Source organism: Dipodomys merriami, unplaced genomic scaffold (assembly GCF_024711535.1).
Source record: "Dipodomys merriami isolate MVZ:Mamm:240054 unplaced genomic scaffold, mDipMer1.0.p SCAF_3, whole genome shotgun sequence".
NCBI lineage: Eukaryota > Metazoa > Chordata > Mammalia > Rodentia > Heteromyidae > Dipodomys > Dipodomys merriami.
In genome coordinates, this window is record NW_027204492.1 from 62,372,262 (window position 1) to 62,389,145 (window position 16,884).

A 16,884-nucleotide genomic window follows, 5' to 3' on the forward strand; every position below is an offset into this window, starting at 1 on the left:
CCCCCACCCCCCACCGTATTGGGGTTTAAACTCTGGGCCTTCAGCTGGCTAGGCAGACATCCCATAGGTGCATCCACATTTCGTACGTAGGTCAGTGCATTAACCTAATGTGCCACCCAAAGTCTTAAGTGAGGAGAGTAGACTATTGTTGAGTAAGGGTCCCAGATTTAGGAAATAGAAATTCAGGATGCCTATATACATTTAGGCAGTAGATCCACAGGATAAGTACAACCCATGCAAATCTGTGGTATAGGCTTATGCCAAAAACCTGTCTGTTGTTACTGTGGTTCTTTTTGCTTGACAATGCAGTACTAACACTGAGGCAACTTTAGGACCTCTAGTTTCTCGGCTCTTTAGCTTCATTTAGGTTTGGGGGAGGCGTGGCAGCCCAACTTAGCCAATTTTCCTGGCACTCTCCCCGCCCCTCGAGCCTCTCCCTGCTCGGTCCAGCCCCTTTCCCCGCCCTTAGCCCCGCCCTGCACTTGACCTGGATCTGCCCTTCGCCTTGCCCCGCCCCCTCTTCGCCCCGCTTCTCAGGCGTCTCCTGCGCTAAAAGTGCAGCTTGTGATTCCCGCCAATCGCTCTGGGCTGGAATAAGCTGTACCCGACGGCCTTTCCCACACGTGAAAACCTAGCCTCCCGCCCCCCCCAGGGGTGGAGCCCGACCCAGCAGTCCCCAAGCGGCTCATTATACGCAGTCGACGACAGCCCGGCTAATATGGAGCCGAACAAGATGGCGCCTCTCAAGACTGCTCCGAGAGACGCGTTGGTAAGTACAACCATTAAGAGGCGGGTCATGCAACCTGGTGCGATCCAGGCCCAGCGGGTAATCCCCAGATGGAGGGACTGACGGTGCCCATCCACCCCCATTTTCAGCCCAGAGAGGCGAGGGCGAGGAAAGGTAGCACAGGCCACTGGAGTTCCCTCTGGCCGTTCCCACGCAACTCCGGAGTGTTGTGGTCCACGTAGGATGTACCGACCGCCTGGCTCTATTTCCTGGGTTTTGGGTCCCTGCTGCCTTGTTGTCTCATCTTATCTACATGCTCTGATTCTATCTCCTGAGTTCTCATACTAGCTTCCTCCACACCCTCATCCAAAACTGACAACTACCTGGAGCCAGCCCTGCTTCTGGTGGAAAAACCAACATAGGTCTTTTGCATCTAACTTTGCCCCCCCACACACACACACACACCGCCCCTGCCCCAAAAGTTGTCATCGTGACCATATGACCAATTTTGTTTGATCACTGACACACCCGGGAAGACCAGGAGCAAATTAGGTTTAAATTTGCAGGGAGGGGACCTTATACACAAATACTACCCTTCAGTCCAGCCTTGATTTCAAATACCTAGATTAAGCATCTGGGAATTTTTGATTCCACAGGTGATGGCACAGATCCTGAAGGATATGGGAATCACTGAATATGAACCAAGGGTTATAAATCAAATGCTGGAATTCGCTTTCCGTAAGTTAAATACAAGAATGTGTTGAAAGGATCGTGTATTATTAAAAAATACAAAAAAAAAACATTTCCAACTAAATTATGTGAACAGTTATCAATATAGAAATAACTAAAACACTACAAAGGAGCTAGGGAAGTGTCCCTTGAAAATGTATTCTGGCTGGGCGCTGGTGGTTCATATGTGTAATCCTACATACTCAGGAGGCTGAGATCTGAGGATGTAAGTTCAAAGCCAGCCCAGACAGGAAAGTGTAAGACTCTTATCTCCAAACAACTACCTAAAACCTGAAGTGCAGCTGTGGCTCAAACGGGTAGAGCTCTGACCAAAAGAGCTCACAGATAGGGCCCAGGCCCTGAGTTCAAGCCCCAGAATCGGCAAAAAAAAAAAAAAAAATGTGTTCTACATATACCGATTAATCATTAAAACAATAAACTTTTCAAAAATTAGAGGAACCTTTTAAAACAAAGGAGCCATAACAGTCTTCATGTGTTTAAGAAAAAAAATGTTTTGTTCTTAAAGGATATGTTACTACAATTCTGGATGATGCAAAAATTTATTCAAGCCATGCTAAGAAACCTAATGTCGATGCAGATGATGTGAGATTGGCAATCCAATGTCGAGCTGACCAGTCTTTTACCTCCCCGCCCCCGAGAGACGTGAGCAAACATTTAAGTTATTTTACTTACTGTTGTTTTTAACTTGTAGTTCTAATGAGAATTTTTCTTTTAGTTTCTACTGGATATTGCAAGACTGAAAAATCAAACCCCTTTGCCACTTATCAAGCCATATTCAGGACCTCGACTGCCACCTGATAGATACTGCTTAACAGCTCCCAACTATAGACTGAAGTCCTTAATTAAAAAGGTAAGTATACGGGCTGGAAATGTGACTTAGTGGTAGAGTGCTTGCCTTGCATGCATGAAGCCCTGGGTTTGATTCACCAGTATCACATAAACAGAAAAAGTCAGAAGTGGTGCTGTGGCTCAAAGTGGTAGAGCACTAGCCTTGAGCAAAAGAAGCTCAGGGAAAGTGCCCAGGCCCTGAGTTTAAGCCCCAGGACTGGCACACACAAAAAAAAGGTATTACCTTCAAGCCTATAATCCTAGCTTCTCAGGAGGCTGAGATCTGATGATTGCTTTTCAGAGCCAGGCCAGGCAGGAAAGTCGGAGAGACTCATCTCCAATTAACCACCAGAAAAGCCAAAAGTATAGATCTGTGGCTCAAATGGTAAAATGCTAGCCTTGAGCACAAAAGTTCAGGGACAGCATCCAGGCCCAGAGTTCAAGCCCCAGAATCAGCACCAAAAAAAAAAAAAGTAAGAAGCTCTAATTAATGTTTCGTTTTTTAAAAAAGTTGGCTATGATAAAGGATTTTTTTTGTCGGTTGTGGGGCCTGAACTCTGGGCCTGGGCACTGTCCCTCAGCTCTTCAGCTCAAGGCTAGCACTCTACCACTTGAGCCCTGGCTTTTTCTGCTTATTTGGCGCTGAGGGATTGAACCCAGGACCTCATGCATGCATCACTCCACCACTGAGCCACCTTCCCAGCCCCAAGGAATTTATTTTTTTTTTTTTTAAATTTTTTTTATTGTAGAGATACTATACAGAGGGTTACAGTTACATGAGTGAGGTAATGAGTACACTTCCACTTCCTCTTGAACATTGTTACCCCCTCCATTGTTTTCCCCCTACCATCCCCTCCCTCCCTCCCTTCCCCAAGGTTCTTTTTTTTTTTTTTTTTTGATCGTGATTAAGTGATTACTTAATTTCCAGAAATTCACAGTATTGTGGAATAATGATGCTCATTTAAAGTCACAAGTTCATTCTAACTTTCCTGGAGCAAATTGTCTATCACAGTCTGTAATATATAACGGTGCTCATATGTTATATACCATATATGTGATCAGCAGCATGGGGATATTTAGTAGTGGTTCAACCAGATGAGTGGGAGTTCTTTGTTTCTTAAGTCCTGTTAGTTTTGTCATATCACCTAACCTTTTGGATTCATCATCCACTTATCAGGGAGACCATGTACTGTTTGTCTCTTCGTTCTTGGCTTACCTCGCTCAACATGATTCCTTCTAGCTCCATCCATTTCCCTGCAAATGCCATTATTTTGTCATTTCTAATGGCTGCATAATATTCCATTGTGTATAGATACCACAATTTTTGGATCCATTCATCTGTGGTGGGGCATCTAGGTTGTTTCCATATCCTAGCTATTGCGAACAGTGCTGCAATAAACATGGAGGTGCACGTGTCCTTGTATATTGGTTCCTGTTGTTCAGGGTAGATGCCTAGAAGTGGTATGACTGGGTCGTAAGGGAGGTCAATCTTTAGCTTTCTAAGGACCCTCCAGACTGCTTTCCAAAGTGGTTGTATGAGTGTACATTCCCACCAGCAGTGTAATAGCGTTCCTCGTTCTCCACATCCCCTCCAGCATTTGTCGTTGGCTGATTTGTGGATGTGGGACATTCTGACTGGGGTAAGGTGGTATCTCAGGGTTGTCTTTATTTGCATTTCCTTCACCACCAGGGATGATGAACATTTCCTCATGTGTTTCTTTGCCATTTTTATTTCTTCATTTGAGAAGTCCCTCTTTAGTTCCCTTGCCCATTTAGTAATTGGTGTGTTGGGTTTGGGAGGGATTAGTTTCTTGAGTTCCCTGTATATACAGGATGTTAACCCCTTGTCTGATATATTGCTGGTAAATATTTTTTCCCAATTAGTTGGTTGTCTTTCTAGCTTGGTTGCGATAGCTTTTTCTGTGCAGAAGCTTTTTATTTTAAGGTAGTCCCATTTGTCGAGTCTCTCTCCAATTTGTTGTGACCCTGGGACTCTGTTCAGGAAGTTCCTTCCTGTGCCTATTAGTTCAAGTGTCTCTCCTACTCTGTCCTGCAGTAGTTTCAGAGATTCAGGTTTAATGTTAAGGTCTTTAATCCATTTTGAGTTGATGTTGGTGCATGGTGATAGGCTGGGGTCCACTTTTAGTTTTCTGCATGTGGCTGCCCAGTTTTCCCAGCACCAACGGTTGAAGAGGCTGTGTTTCTTCCATTGTATGTCTTTGGCTCCTTTGTCGAATATCAGCTGGCTGTAGGCCTGTGGATTTATTTCTGGATCTTCTATTCTGTTCCATTGGTCTTCGGGTCTGTTTTTGTGCCAGTACCATGCTGTCTTTGTTATTATAGCTCTGTAGTAGAGTTTGAAGTTCGGCATGGATAGCCCTCCCATATTGTCTTTATCCCCTAGAATTGTTTTGGCTATTCTAGGTCTTTTGTTGTTCCATATGAATTTTTGGACTGTTTTCTGTATTTCAGTGATGTACGTCATTGGGATTTTAATAGGAATTGCATTGAATTTGTATATTAGTTTTGGAAGTATTACCATCTTTACTATATTAAGTCGGCCTATCCAGGAGCATGGGAGGTCTTTCCATTTCCTAGTGTCTTCTGCAATTTCTTTCTTTAACTTTTTATAGTTCTCATTAAATAGTTCTTTTACATCTTTGGTTAGGTTAATTCCTAAATATTTTATTTTTCGGGAGGTTATTGTGAATGGGGTTGCTCCCTTTATTTCCCTCTCTTCCTGTACATTATCTGTGTATAGGAAGGCAACTGATTTTTGTGGGTTTATTTTGTATCCTGCTATTTTGCCAAAGTGATTTATGATTTCTAAGAGTTTGGGGATGGAGTTTTTGGGATCGTGGAGGTATAGTATCATGTCGTCTGCAAAAAGGGATAGTTTAACTTCTTCTTTTCCTATGAGGATCCCTTTAATGTCTTTTTCTTGCCTTATTGCCCTGGCTAAGGGTTCTAGGACTATATTGAAGAGGAGTGGAGACAGTGGGCATCCTTGCCTTGTTCCTGATTTTAGGAGAATTGGTTGTAGCTTTTCCCCATTAAGTATAATATTGGCTATTGGTCTGTCATAAATGGCTTTTATTGTTTTTAGAAATGTTCCTTCTATTCCTATTTAGGAATTTATTTTTTAAGAAAAACTTGTACTAAGAAGCTAATCCACCTCACTAAAGGTTAAGATAACTTACTGATTTTTAAATTTAAGTTGAACTAGAAGGAATGTTAGTATTCATCTCATCCAGGAGATATTTTCCCATCAGGAAATGAGCCTGAACTCATTTATGGATTTAATTAACAGAACTAAGATTGATTTCCAGATTTGGCAACTCCAAAATATGGTAACATTTTCTTAGTAAGTTTCAATAACAGAATGAGTGATACATTAACAGGAGTTGAGCCTACTGTTCTGGTTGTGGGGCATGAACTCAGGGTCTGGGCCTTGAGCTCTTTTTGCTCTAGAATAGTGCTCTACTACTTCAAGCCATAGCACCACCTTTGGTTTTCTGGTAGTTAATTGGAATAAGAGTCTCATAGACTTTGCTGCCCAGTCTGGCTTTAAACCACGATCCTCAGAATAGCTAATATTATAGGCATGAGCCACCAGTGCCAGCTATAAATTCTTTGTGTGTGTGTGTGGCATCGAGGATTGAACCCAGGGCCTTGGGCTTGCTAGACAGTTGCTCTGGCACTTGAGCCCAGCCCAGAGCCTTTTTCTGTTACCATTGAAAAAACTAGTCCCCACATTGGATTGCACTTTCTGAAGTTCTTACTGTAAGACAGGTTTGTTTTGTTTGGGGTTTTGTTGTTGTTTTGCTCTTTGCTAGGCCTAGGGCTTAGACTCAGCAACCTGGCATTATTGCTCAGTTTTTTCACTCATGGCTGGTTTGCTACCACTTGAGTCTCAATTGTAATTCTGGCTTTTTGCTGGGTGATTAGAGATTGCAGATTTATCTGCCTAGGCTGGCTCTAAACCAAGATTCTCATATCTCAGCCTCCTGATTAACTAGGATTACAACATAAATGAGCCACTGCTGGTTTTGTTTACTTTGGGGTGAAGATACTAACTAGTAGATATTAAAAATTACAGGGCTGGGAATGTGGATTTAGTGGTAGAGTGCTTGCCTGGCATGCATGAAGCCCTGGGTTTGATTCCTCAGTACCACATAAACAGAAAAATTTGGAAGTGGTGCTGTGGCTTAAGTGGTAGAATGATAGCCTTCAGCAAAAGAAGCTCAAGGACAGTGTCCAGGCTCTGAGTTCAATCCCCAGGACTGGCAAAAAAATTACAAAGAAGCGCAGGGATACAGTGTATCCCTGTATCACACCTGTAATCTTAGCTACTCAGGAGGCTGAGATCTGAGAAACCAAAGTTTGAAGCTATCCCATGTGATACTTATCTCCAATAAGTCACTCAGAATCAGAGGAAAACAGGAAAAAATACAACAGAGGACCCATTAGCTGCAGTAGACATCGATGAAAATGAACTAAGCAACTCGAAGGCAGCGATGGGAGGGAGGGAATGAGGGAACAGCTTACACTAAGCAAAAGGAAAGAAATGTACACACATCTCACCCGATTTAGAAAAAATAGTTGTATTGTCAAAGTTTATAGAATTCACAAATTAATAGACCATGATCATGACAATTTGTCTTGTGAAGGTTAAAATGTGTTTTTGACTGTATCACTATCCCACAGTACTGTGAAATTTATGCAATCTAAATTTTAAAAAATTATATATAAAAGAAAAAGCCAGAAGTAGCATTGTGACTCAGTGGTAGAGCACTAGCCTTGAGCACAAAGAGCCTCAGGGACAATACCCAAACCCTGAGTTCAAGCCCCAGGACTGGCAAAAAAAATATTACAAAGAAGTTAGTTATTCTATCCATTCAGATATCTTTAGCTTAACTATACATAATTAAATACATAGGATCAGGGCCTGGGAATTTGGCTTAGTAGTAGAGTGCTTGCTTAGCATGCATGAGGCCCTGGGTTCAATTCCTCAGTACCACATAAACAGAAAAAAATCAAATTTAAAACAGGGGGCTGGGAAGATGGCTCAGTGGTAGAGTGTTTGCCTCACATGCAGGAGGCCCTGGGTTCGATTCCTCAGCACCACATAAGCAGAAAAAGCCAGACGTGGCACTGTGGCTCAAATGGTACAGTGCTAGCCTTGAGCTAAAGAGCTGAAGGACAGTGCCCAGGCCCAGAGTTCCGGCCCCACAACCAACCAAAAAAAAATGTAGGATTATGCCTATGTTCATAAAGAAATGTACATGTTTGTGAAAACCTACTTTAAACATTAGACTTAAAACTCTGATACAGCAAAATGAAAACATTCTTGTCACGGATTATCCACTAATAATTCCCATCATCAATTGTGACTTTACTCTTAACATTAAACCTTATTTTTCAATCCTTTAGGGACCTAACCAAGGAAGACTAGTTCCACGATTAAGTGTTGGTGGGGTTAGTAGCAGACCAATTACTCCTACTGTAGGTAAGTAAAAGGGGAAAATGACTTTCCTGGCTGGTAAAAAAATGCCTCACCACTATGAATTTTATGCAGTTGCATATGTGTATTTGCAGATATATGTGGATAATCCATGACAAGAATATTTTGGTTTTGCTCTATCAGAGTTTAAGTCCAGTGTTCAAAATGGGTTTTCAAAAACATGTACATTTCTTTATGAACATAAATATATATGCCAAAAGGTGAGTCAAATATGTGCCATCATTGGTAATTTTCATCCTCTGGTAAAACTATAAACATTGATCTTACCACACTTCAAAATGAGAAAAACCACTAAGACTGATCCCAAATAAGTAGAAAATTTGGCATTATTAAACACTGTTGTTAGTGTAAAGTATTTTAGAAAATAGTGGTTTTTATACTAACCATTGATTGATCACCAGTACCGGGGTTTAAACTCAGCCTTGGTGCTTACTTAGCTTTGCTTGCTGGGATTGGATATCAAAAGACCAAAGCAAGAATTTAAAACAAATACATTTCCATGAATGTCTGTTTTGTTTTTGTCACGACTGGGGCCTGAACTCAGGACTTGGCCATTGTCCCTGAGCCTTATTGTGCTTAAGGCTAGTGTTCTACCACTTGAGCCACAGCACCAATTCTGGCTTTTTCTGAGTTTATTGGAGATAAGAGGCTTATGGCTTTTTCTGCCTGGACTGACTTTGAACCTCGATCCTCATATCTCAACATCCTGAGCAGCTAGAATTTCAGGCATGGGTCACTGGTGCCTGACTATAAATGTTTTTGGGGGTTTTTTAGAGGGTGGTTGTCAGTATGGATACCAAGCCTTGCAACATTCATTCATTAAGCAAGTATTTGTTGAGCACCTGTTAGAGGCAAGCACAATAGCCATGTACCAAAAAGATAGCCAAGGATTGTAAGTTTATGAATGGTGAATGAGATTAGACACTGAAGACTCCTATGACCTATTAAGGACTTTCTGAGACAGAAGGTAAGACTACTAAATGAGCAATCCAGGGATGTTTTCTAGAATACAGTGATTGAGGGCTGGGAAGGTGGCTCAGTGGTAGAGTTCTCGCCTTGCATGCCTGAGGCCCTGGGTTCAATTCCTCAGCACCACATAAGCAAAAAGAAAAAAGCCAGAAGTGGCATTGTGGCTCAAGTGGTAGAGTGCTAGCCTTGAGCTGAAGAGCTGAGGGACAGCGCCCAGGCCCAGAATTCAGGCCCCATGACCGAGCCCCCCCCCCAAAAAAAGAATAGAGTGATTGAGATATCCCTTAAAATAAATGCTAGTATGGATCAGTGGTAAAGTGCTTCCTTCTCCAGCACTGCAAGACCAAATTAAGGGGTAGCATTAAATGACAAGTGGTTTGAACTGAGTTGTCCCCAAATCCCCAATTTTCTTTCTGTTTAAAAAGTATCTGATCATAAAAAAGGAGTTAAGCTTTTAGTGCCCACCTGGGGATATAGTTGATTAGCTTCTTACATGTGCCTATCATTCTCTCCCTCTCCCTCACTTTCCCTTTCTCCCTATCTCTTCCCCTTCCTCTCCCTTTCCCTCTCTCCTTCTTTCTTCTCGCCCTCTTCCCCCCTCAGGGCTTGGACACTGTCTCTGATCTTTTTTGCTAAAGGCTACCACTCTTGCCACTTGAGCCACACTGACATTGTTGGTGGTTACCCAGATTGTTAGTGGTTAATCCGTAGTAAGAGTCTCAAGGAATTTCCTGCCCTACAGCTAGGATTATAGCATGAGCCTCTAGTGCCTGGCAACCTTTAGTTAGGTGCATCTTGGTTTAGCTTCCTGAGCATAATAAACATCTAATTCTCAAAAAGTGACAGACTTTAATAATGACACCTAATGTAATTAATAAAAACTTGCTGAAGCTGTGGCTCATCGCAGTAATCCTAGCTACTCAGGAGGCTGAGATCTGAGGATCACGGTTCAAAGCCAGCCTAGGCAGGAAAGTCCATGAGACTCTTTATCTCTAATTAACAACCAGAAAACCGGAAGTTGTGCTGTGGCTCCAACTGTTAGAACTCTACCCTTGGGTGAAAGAGCTCAAGGACAGCACCTAGGCCCTGAGTTCAAGCCTCACAACCGATCACAAAAAAGCAAAACAAAACAAAAACTTGCCCTCTTAGGAGAGGAACACAAAGGGACAGTACCTATGAACATCTGATCAAATAATATTGATCTTGATTAACTCCAGGAAATGGAAATGAGGTTTTTTCCTTGCTGTTTTTGTTTTCTTTTTGTCATGTTTGTTCATTTATCTGTGTCTGGGAAAATAGGGGGACACAGAAATGGAGGGACAAACAGTTGGCAAATATAGCAGTGGTACTCACTAGACATTATGTGGAAAAAAACTATGCAACTTAGGGGTAGGGATGGAAAAACCAGGAGAAAGCAAGGGAAAGGATGACATTGTTCCAGAAGAAATCTATTCTTTTTTTTTTTTTTTTTTTTTTTTTTTTGTCAGTTGTGGAGGTTGAACTTTGGGCCTGGGTGCTGTCCCTCAGCTCTTCAGTTCAAAGCAAGCCCTCTACCACTTGAGCCACAGGGCTACTTCTGGTTTTCTGGTGGTTTATTGGAGATAGGAATCTTACGGACTTTCCTGCTCAGGCTGGCTTTGAACTATGATACTCAGATCTCACCCTCCTGAGTAGCTGGATTACAGATGTGAGCCATTGGTGCCCAGCAAGAAAAATATTCTTTAAAAAAAAAAAGAATTTATTGTAAGGTGTTGTACAAAGGGTTTGAGTTACATAAGTAAGGCAATGAGTATGTTTCTTTTTTCTTTTTTGGGGGGGAGGGGGGTTCTGGCCGTGGGGCCTGAACTCTGGGCCTGGGTGCTGTCCCTCAGCTCTTCAGCTCAAGGCTAGTGCTCTACCACTTGAGCCACAGCGCCACTTCTGGCTTTTTTCTTTGTGCTTATGTGGTGCTGAGGAATCGAACCCAGGGCCTCTGGCATGCAAGGCAAGCGCTCTACCACTGAGCCACCTTCCCAGCCCCAGCAATGAGTATGTTTCTTCTTGAACATTGTTACCCCTCTCATTTTTCTCCCACATTCCCTTCCCCCCAGTTCTTCCTCTCCCCTCCTCCCCCCCGAAATCTACTCTTTTTTTTTTGTTGGTCATAGGGCCTGAACTCTGGGCCTGGTGCTGTCCCTCCACTCTTCAGCTCAAGGCTAGCATAGCACTCTACCACTTGAACCACAGCGCCACTTCCAGCTTTTTCTGCTTATGTGGTGCTGAGGAATCGAACCCAGGGCCTCATGCATGTAAGGCAAGCACTCTACCACTGAGCTACTTCCTAGCCCCAGAAATCTACTCTTTATCTGACTTATGTAACTTTAACTTCTCTGTACATCACCTTTATAATAACAGTGAAAAAAATTAAAATGTAATTTTTTTAAAAACTTGCCTCTTGGCTGGGTACAGTGGCTATTGTTGGTAATCCTAGCTACTTGAGAGAGTGATAGATTATGGTTAAAGTTCAGCCAGTGCAAATTTAGACTAGGTGAACTGAGGTCTGAGGCTAGCCCCAGACAAAAGTATGTTAAGACCTTTTTTGAAAAGGCTCAGGAGGTATGACTCAAGAGGAATGCCTGCCTAGCCCTGAATTAAAAAAAAATCTAGGGCTGGGAATGTGGCTCATTGGTGGAGTGCTTGCCTTGCATGAATGAAGTAAGTACCACATACACAGAAATAGCCGGAAATAGTGCTATGACTCAAGTGATAGAGCACTAGACTTGAGCAAAAAGAAGCTCAGGGACAGTGCCCAGACCCAGAGTTCAAGCCACAGGACTGGCCAAAAAAAAAAATCTAGCACCAAGGTGAAAAAGGACACTATAGTGTTTAAACTCTCAACTTTATACTTTCATTTAGCTAAAATTCAGTGCTTACATCTGGGTGCTGGTGGCTCACACCTATAATCCTAGATACTCAGGAGGATGAGATCTGAGTATCGCTGTTCAAAGTCAGCCTGGGCAGGAAAGTCCATGAGACTCTTATCTCCAATAAACCATTAGAAAACGCGAAGTGGTACTGTGGCTCAAGTGGTAGAGCGCTAGCCTCAAGCTGAAGAGCTGAGTGACAGTGCCCAGGCCCAGAGTTCAAGCCCCACAACCGACAAAAAAATAATCAGTGCTTACATACACTTAAAAGAATGACAGAGCCAGGCACTGATGGCTCACACCTGTAATCCTAGCTACTAAAGAGGCTGAGATCTGAGGATTGCAGTTCAAAGCCAGCCGGGACAGGATAGTCCATGAGACTCTGGTCTCCAATAAACCACCATAAAACCAGAAGTGGCGCTGTGGCTCAAGGGGTAGAGTGCTAGCCTTGAGCTGAAGAGCTGAGGGACAGCACCAAGGCCCAGAGTTCAAGGCCCGTGACTGACAAAAAAATGGCAGGAGGGGCTGGGAAGGTGGCTCAGTGGTAGAGTGCTTGCCTTGCATGCATGAGGCCCTGGGTTTGATTCCTCAGCACCACATAAGCAAAAAGAAAAAAAGCCAGAAGTGGCACTGTGGCTCAAGTGGTAGAGCTCTAGCCTTGAGCTGAAGAGCTGAGGGGACAGCACCCAGGCCCAGAGTTCAGGCCCCACGACCGGACCCCCCCCCAAAAAAAAAATGACAGGTCTAGCACCAAAAAAAGGGATGTGAAACAGGTCTTGTCTGGAGTGTGGGTACTAATAGCAGGGGGTGAGAGCAAATGGAGAGGGTAAATATGGTCATATGTGCAAATGAAACCGTGGAACATGTTGAACTTGGTTTGGGGAAGTGGGGAAGGAGGGCAATATGGGAAAGTCATGGAGGGGGGTGATTCTGACCACAGTCTGTTTTATGGATATATAGATATGTCAAAATGAAAATTGCATTGCATGCTTAGCCAAGTCCTCCACCACTGAGATACATCCGCAGTGCAATTTTGGTACCATCTAAACTTGTAAACTTAAATTTTTACTTTGCTCTTTTCTCTAATGATACTTTTCTCACTTTGTCCCCTGTTTTGAAGGTAGTTTGGGTAAACTAAGGAATGTAGAATATAAATCTGTATAAATTATCTTACATGGTCTGTTGTAACTCCAGCAACCCCACAAACGGTCTCTATCCCAAATAAAGTTGTAACTCCGGGGACAGCAACAAGCCAAAGATTTACTATGCAGATGCCACCTTCTCAGGCTACACCTATCAAACCAGGTAATACGATCGTTGGGGTGAGGGAAAAGACAGAATTCACTAATAATTCATAGTTGTAGAACAGTTTGTTCCTATGGCATGCTAAATAATTCTTCATAACAGGAAGGTAGTGGGAATGTTGCCAGTTAAAACCTTGAGGTCAGGTCTGAATCCTCTAAAATTATATCAAATTTACATAAACCTGAAGTTTTCAGGGGGAAAGAAGATAAAGCATTCAGCGTGATCATCAGATTCTCAAATACACCTAAGAGTTCAACCAGTGTTTTGCACCTGTAAGCCTAGCTACTCAGGAGGCTTAGATCTGAGGATCATGGCCTGCCAAAGTCTGTGAGACCTTTATCTCCATAAGTAGAGGTGTAGCTCAAGTGGTACTAGCCTTGAGCAAAAGAATACTCAGTGACAGTGTAGAGAGTTCAAGCCCCAACACCAGCACAACAAAAAAGGGTTCACAAGTCTAAGGTGTCTTCAGGGAAAAACACTTTTGTTTAAAGTTTAAAAAAAGATAGTCTCCTCGTGTGTGTGTGTGTGTGTGTGTGTGTGTGTGTGTGTGTGTGTGTGTGTGTGTGTGTGTGTGTGTGTGTGTGTGTGTGTGTGTGTGTGTGTGTGTGTGTGTGTGTGTGTGTGTGTGTGTAATCTAGATGTTAATCTAAATTCAAATAAAAATCATACCTTTACTCATTACATAAAAGACACTGTTGATTGAATTGTGAGTAGAATTCTGGTATAGCATATTTTAATGCATATGTTTAGATTTCATATCTTGAAAACTTGTCTGCATACAATAAACTTAAAAGCATAGCATGACTTCTACACTTGAACATGTGCATTCGGTATGTGTTCAGTGTACTAAAAAGTTGTCTGCATACAATAAACTTAAAAGCATAGTATGACTTCTACACTTGAACATGTGTATGTGTATGCAGTATGAGTTCAGTGTACTAAATGCTAATTGAAATTTTGTTCATTAAACTTCTTTAGCCTCATGCTAGTGGCTCACACCTGTAATCCTAGCTACTAAGGAGTCTGAGATCTGAGGATCACAGTTCAAAGCCAGCCCAGGCAGGAATATCTGTGAGGCTATCTCCATGGAGTAGTGTTAGCCTTGAGCAAAGAAGCTCAAGGACAGCACCCAGGCCCTGAGCTCAATTCCCATAACCAACAAAAGGAAAAAATAACAAAACTTCTTGAAAACAATTACTTTTTTTTTGTAGGTCATGGGGCTTGAACTCTGGGCTTGGGCGCTATCCCTGTGCTCTTCAGCTCAAGGCGAGTGCTCTACCACTTGAGCCACAGTGCCACTTCTGGTTTTCTGGTGGTTAATTGGAGATAAGAGTCTCATGGACTTTTCTGCCCAGGCTGGCTTTGAACCATGATCCTCAGATCTCAGCCTCCTCAGTAGCTAGGATTATAGGTGTGAGCCACCAGCACCCAGCTAAAACAATTTCTTTTAATGTAGCTTAGATATGTTTCTAATCTTGTATATCTTTTAATATGATTTATGTGCCAGTTAAAATACATTCAACTCTTAATGAAGTAATTACCTGTGCAGTTGTACTCTACACTACTGAAACATCCTAATGAATTACATGAAGTTTTGTTGTATACTTTTGACTACATGTTTTGGGGTCTGCGTAATTCAGTTTATGGGCCTTCCTTCTGTTCACAGTTCCTGCAACAACTCCAGTTCAAAATGTTCTGATTAATCCTTCCATGATTGGGCCCAAAAATATTCTGATTACCACCAACATGGTTTCATCACAGAACACAGCCAATGATTGCAATCAGCTGAAGAGAAAACATGAAGATGATGATGACGATGATACAATGTAAAGGAAAGAATATATTCTAGTTACACTGCAAAAGTGTAGCTGGTTTTGAGCCCATATACTTACAAGCCCTCTTAAATTTTATCATAGAAAAGGTAAATGTAGTTGCAATATTTTTCACTTAAGTTAAAATTTAGATTTAATAAGAGTACAAATGTGTTTTTTACCATTAGTATAAAAGTTAAGTACTTATTCCTTAATAGTGTCATTCATGGCAGTTCTGTTTTGGGAGCAGTTTTCTGCTATTAAGTGACAGCAGCACTTAAATTTCAAATTTCTACACTCTAATCAGTGGACTAATTTTACTTCCTAATATACTTTTCAATGCAAAGTAATATTTCTAAGGTAAAATAATCACATTTGTCAATAACTTTTTTTTTTTTTTTACCAAATCTCAGTTTAGCCAGATTGTTTTAGAAATGCTGGATTGGGATTTCTAAGTCAATTTTGAGTATATTTAATTAAGCTATTTCTTGATCTTTCTTAACTCTCATTTCAATTCTCTTTCTAGATCATATTTTTCTGTGCCCACTCCCACAGCCTTAAGTTTCTCCCCATTGCCCTTAAATCTAAAAGGCTGTAACTGGAATTTTTAAAATACCATTCCTAATAATAGAGTTCAGTATCACTTCCATATTTGTAACTTTTTTTTTCCAGTGTTGGGCTTGAACTCAGGGCCTAGGCACTATCCCTGAGCTTCTTTTGCTCAAGGTTAGCTCTCTACCACTTGAGCCACAGCGCCACTTCTGGCTTTTTCTGTGTATGTGGTACTGAGGATTGAACCCAGGGCTTCATGCATGCTAGGCAAGCACTTTACCACTAAGCCACATTCCCAGCTCCATATTTTTAACTTAAATTTCAAGAGATGCTATAGCTTAAAATTTGCCTTGATAAGTAAACTACACTGGATCTTGACAAAACCACTAAAGAGCAAGTATTTTCTTCCTACCAGATGTACACATGCTTTTGTCACTACTGCTTGAATCCTATTGGTATAATTCAGATAATTTTCTAGCTTGCTGCTGAGCCACACCTAAGATGGGATCAAACCTAAAAGTAGACTCTAATACACTCCTATATAGGCCAAAAGGGAAAAGTATGTGACTTCCTCTGGATGCCAGTTTCCCGGTGATGTTGCTACTCATACTCACCTAAAAAGTCTTACTGGGACAGATAGCAAAACCTTGAGAACATGAACAGAATAAATTGTCTGGTTTAGTAACTTACATACTTGACACCGAAGTACTTAATACAGACTTTTCTAAAATCTTCACGTCATATTTTACAATTTATAGCCAAGGATCCTCATAACTTTTTAAAGTTTCATCTTAGGATAATGCTTGATGTGTCTGAGAAAACAGTGCAGTTAACATAGAAATTTTTCATTGGTTTAAGGGCTGTTAGGAAAAGTGATTTTACCACTTCCAAAAACAGATCTGATTGGTATCATAGTAGAAATGTGCATCATATCTAGCATGCTTATCTTACTTGAATGTTCTCAGGGAGACAGTATCTGAAGGTCTAGCTAGATTCTAGTCTTTGCTCCATCATTTACAAGCTGACCTTACTTCACCTCTGAGCCTTGTTCTCCTCACTAGTAAGAGAAAAACAACTTCCCTGCCTACCTCACAGCAATGTTGTGAGGGTTTAATTGGTATATGTGAAAGTTCTTTCAAAATTGAAAAATGCTATATAACTATAAACTATTATTAATGTTATTTGTTCCAATGTTATTAATAAAAATTTTAAGTTTATCAGTGATCTTTCATTGCTGGCTATAGCGATTCAAGGTAAATGAAGCATAGTAATTCTAAGGGAAGGGCTACAAAGCAGTTAGGATCTGTTAGTCGATGAACTGATCATACATTAATTGTTGGCTTTCACTAGGAATGAGAATGTCTTAAGCTTTGCACTAGATGGGAATTTGTACATATATCTAAATCTGAGCTTAATTCACTTAACAGGTCAACCAGTGGGTGTGGTTTGTTCTTTCAAATAAGGACTGCTTTGTCTTACAGCCTTTAACTTCAGCTGAATCTAGCGTTAAGGATT

General features: G+C 41.6%; 1 protein-coding gene across 1 annotated transcript; it reads left to right on the plus strand.

The window, feature by feature from the left end:
- The first annotated feature begins 512 nt into the window (after positions 1-512).
- Taf9b (TATA-box binding protein associated factor 9b) lies at positions 513-16,586 on the plus strand. Its single transcript, XM_070040149.1, has 7 exons — positions 513-769; positions 1,384-1,465; positions 1,983-2,119; positions 2,193-2,327; positions 7,739-7,814; positions 12,896-13,006; positions 14,673-16,586. Exons 1-7 carry the CDS (start codon positions 719-721, stop codon positions 14,834-14,836), a joined length of 756 nt encoding a protein of 251 aa, XP_069896250.1. The 5' UTR covers positions 513-718; the 3' UTR covers positions 14,837-16,586.
- The last annotated feature ends 298 nt before the right edge of the window (positions 16,587-16,884 follow it).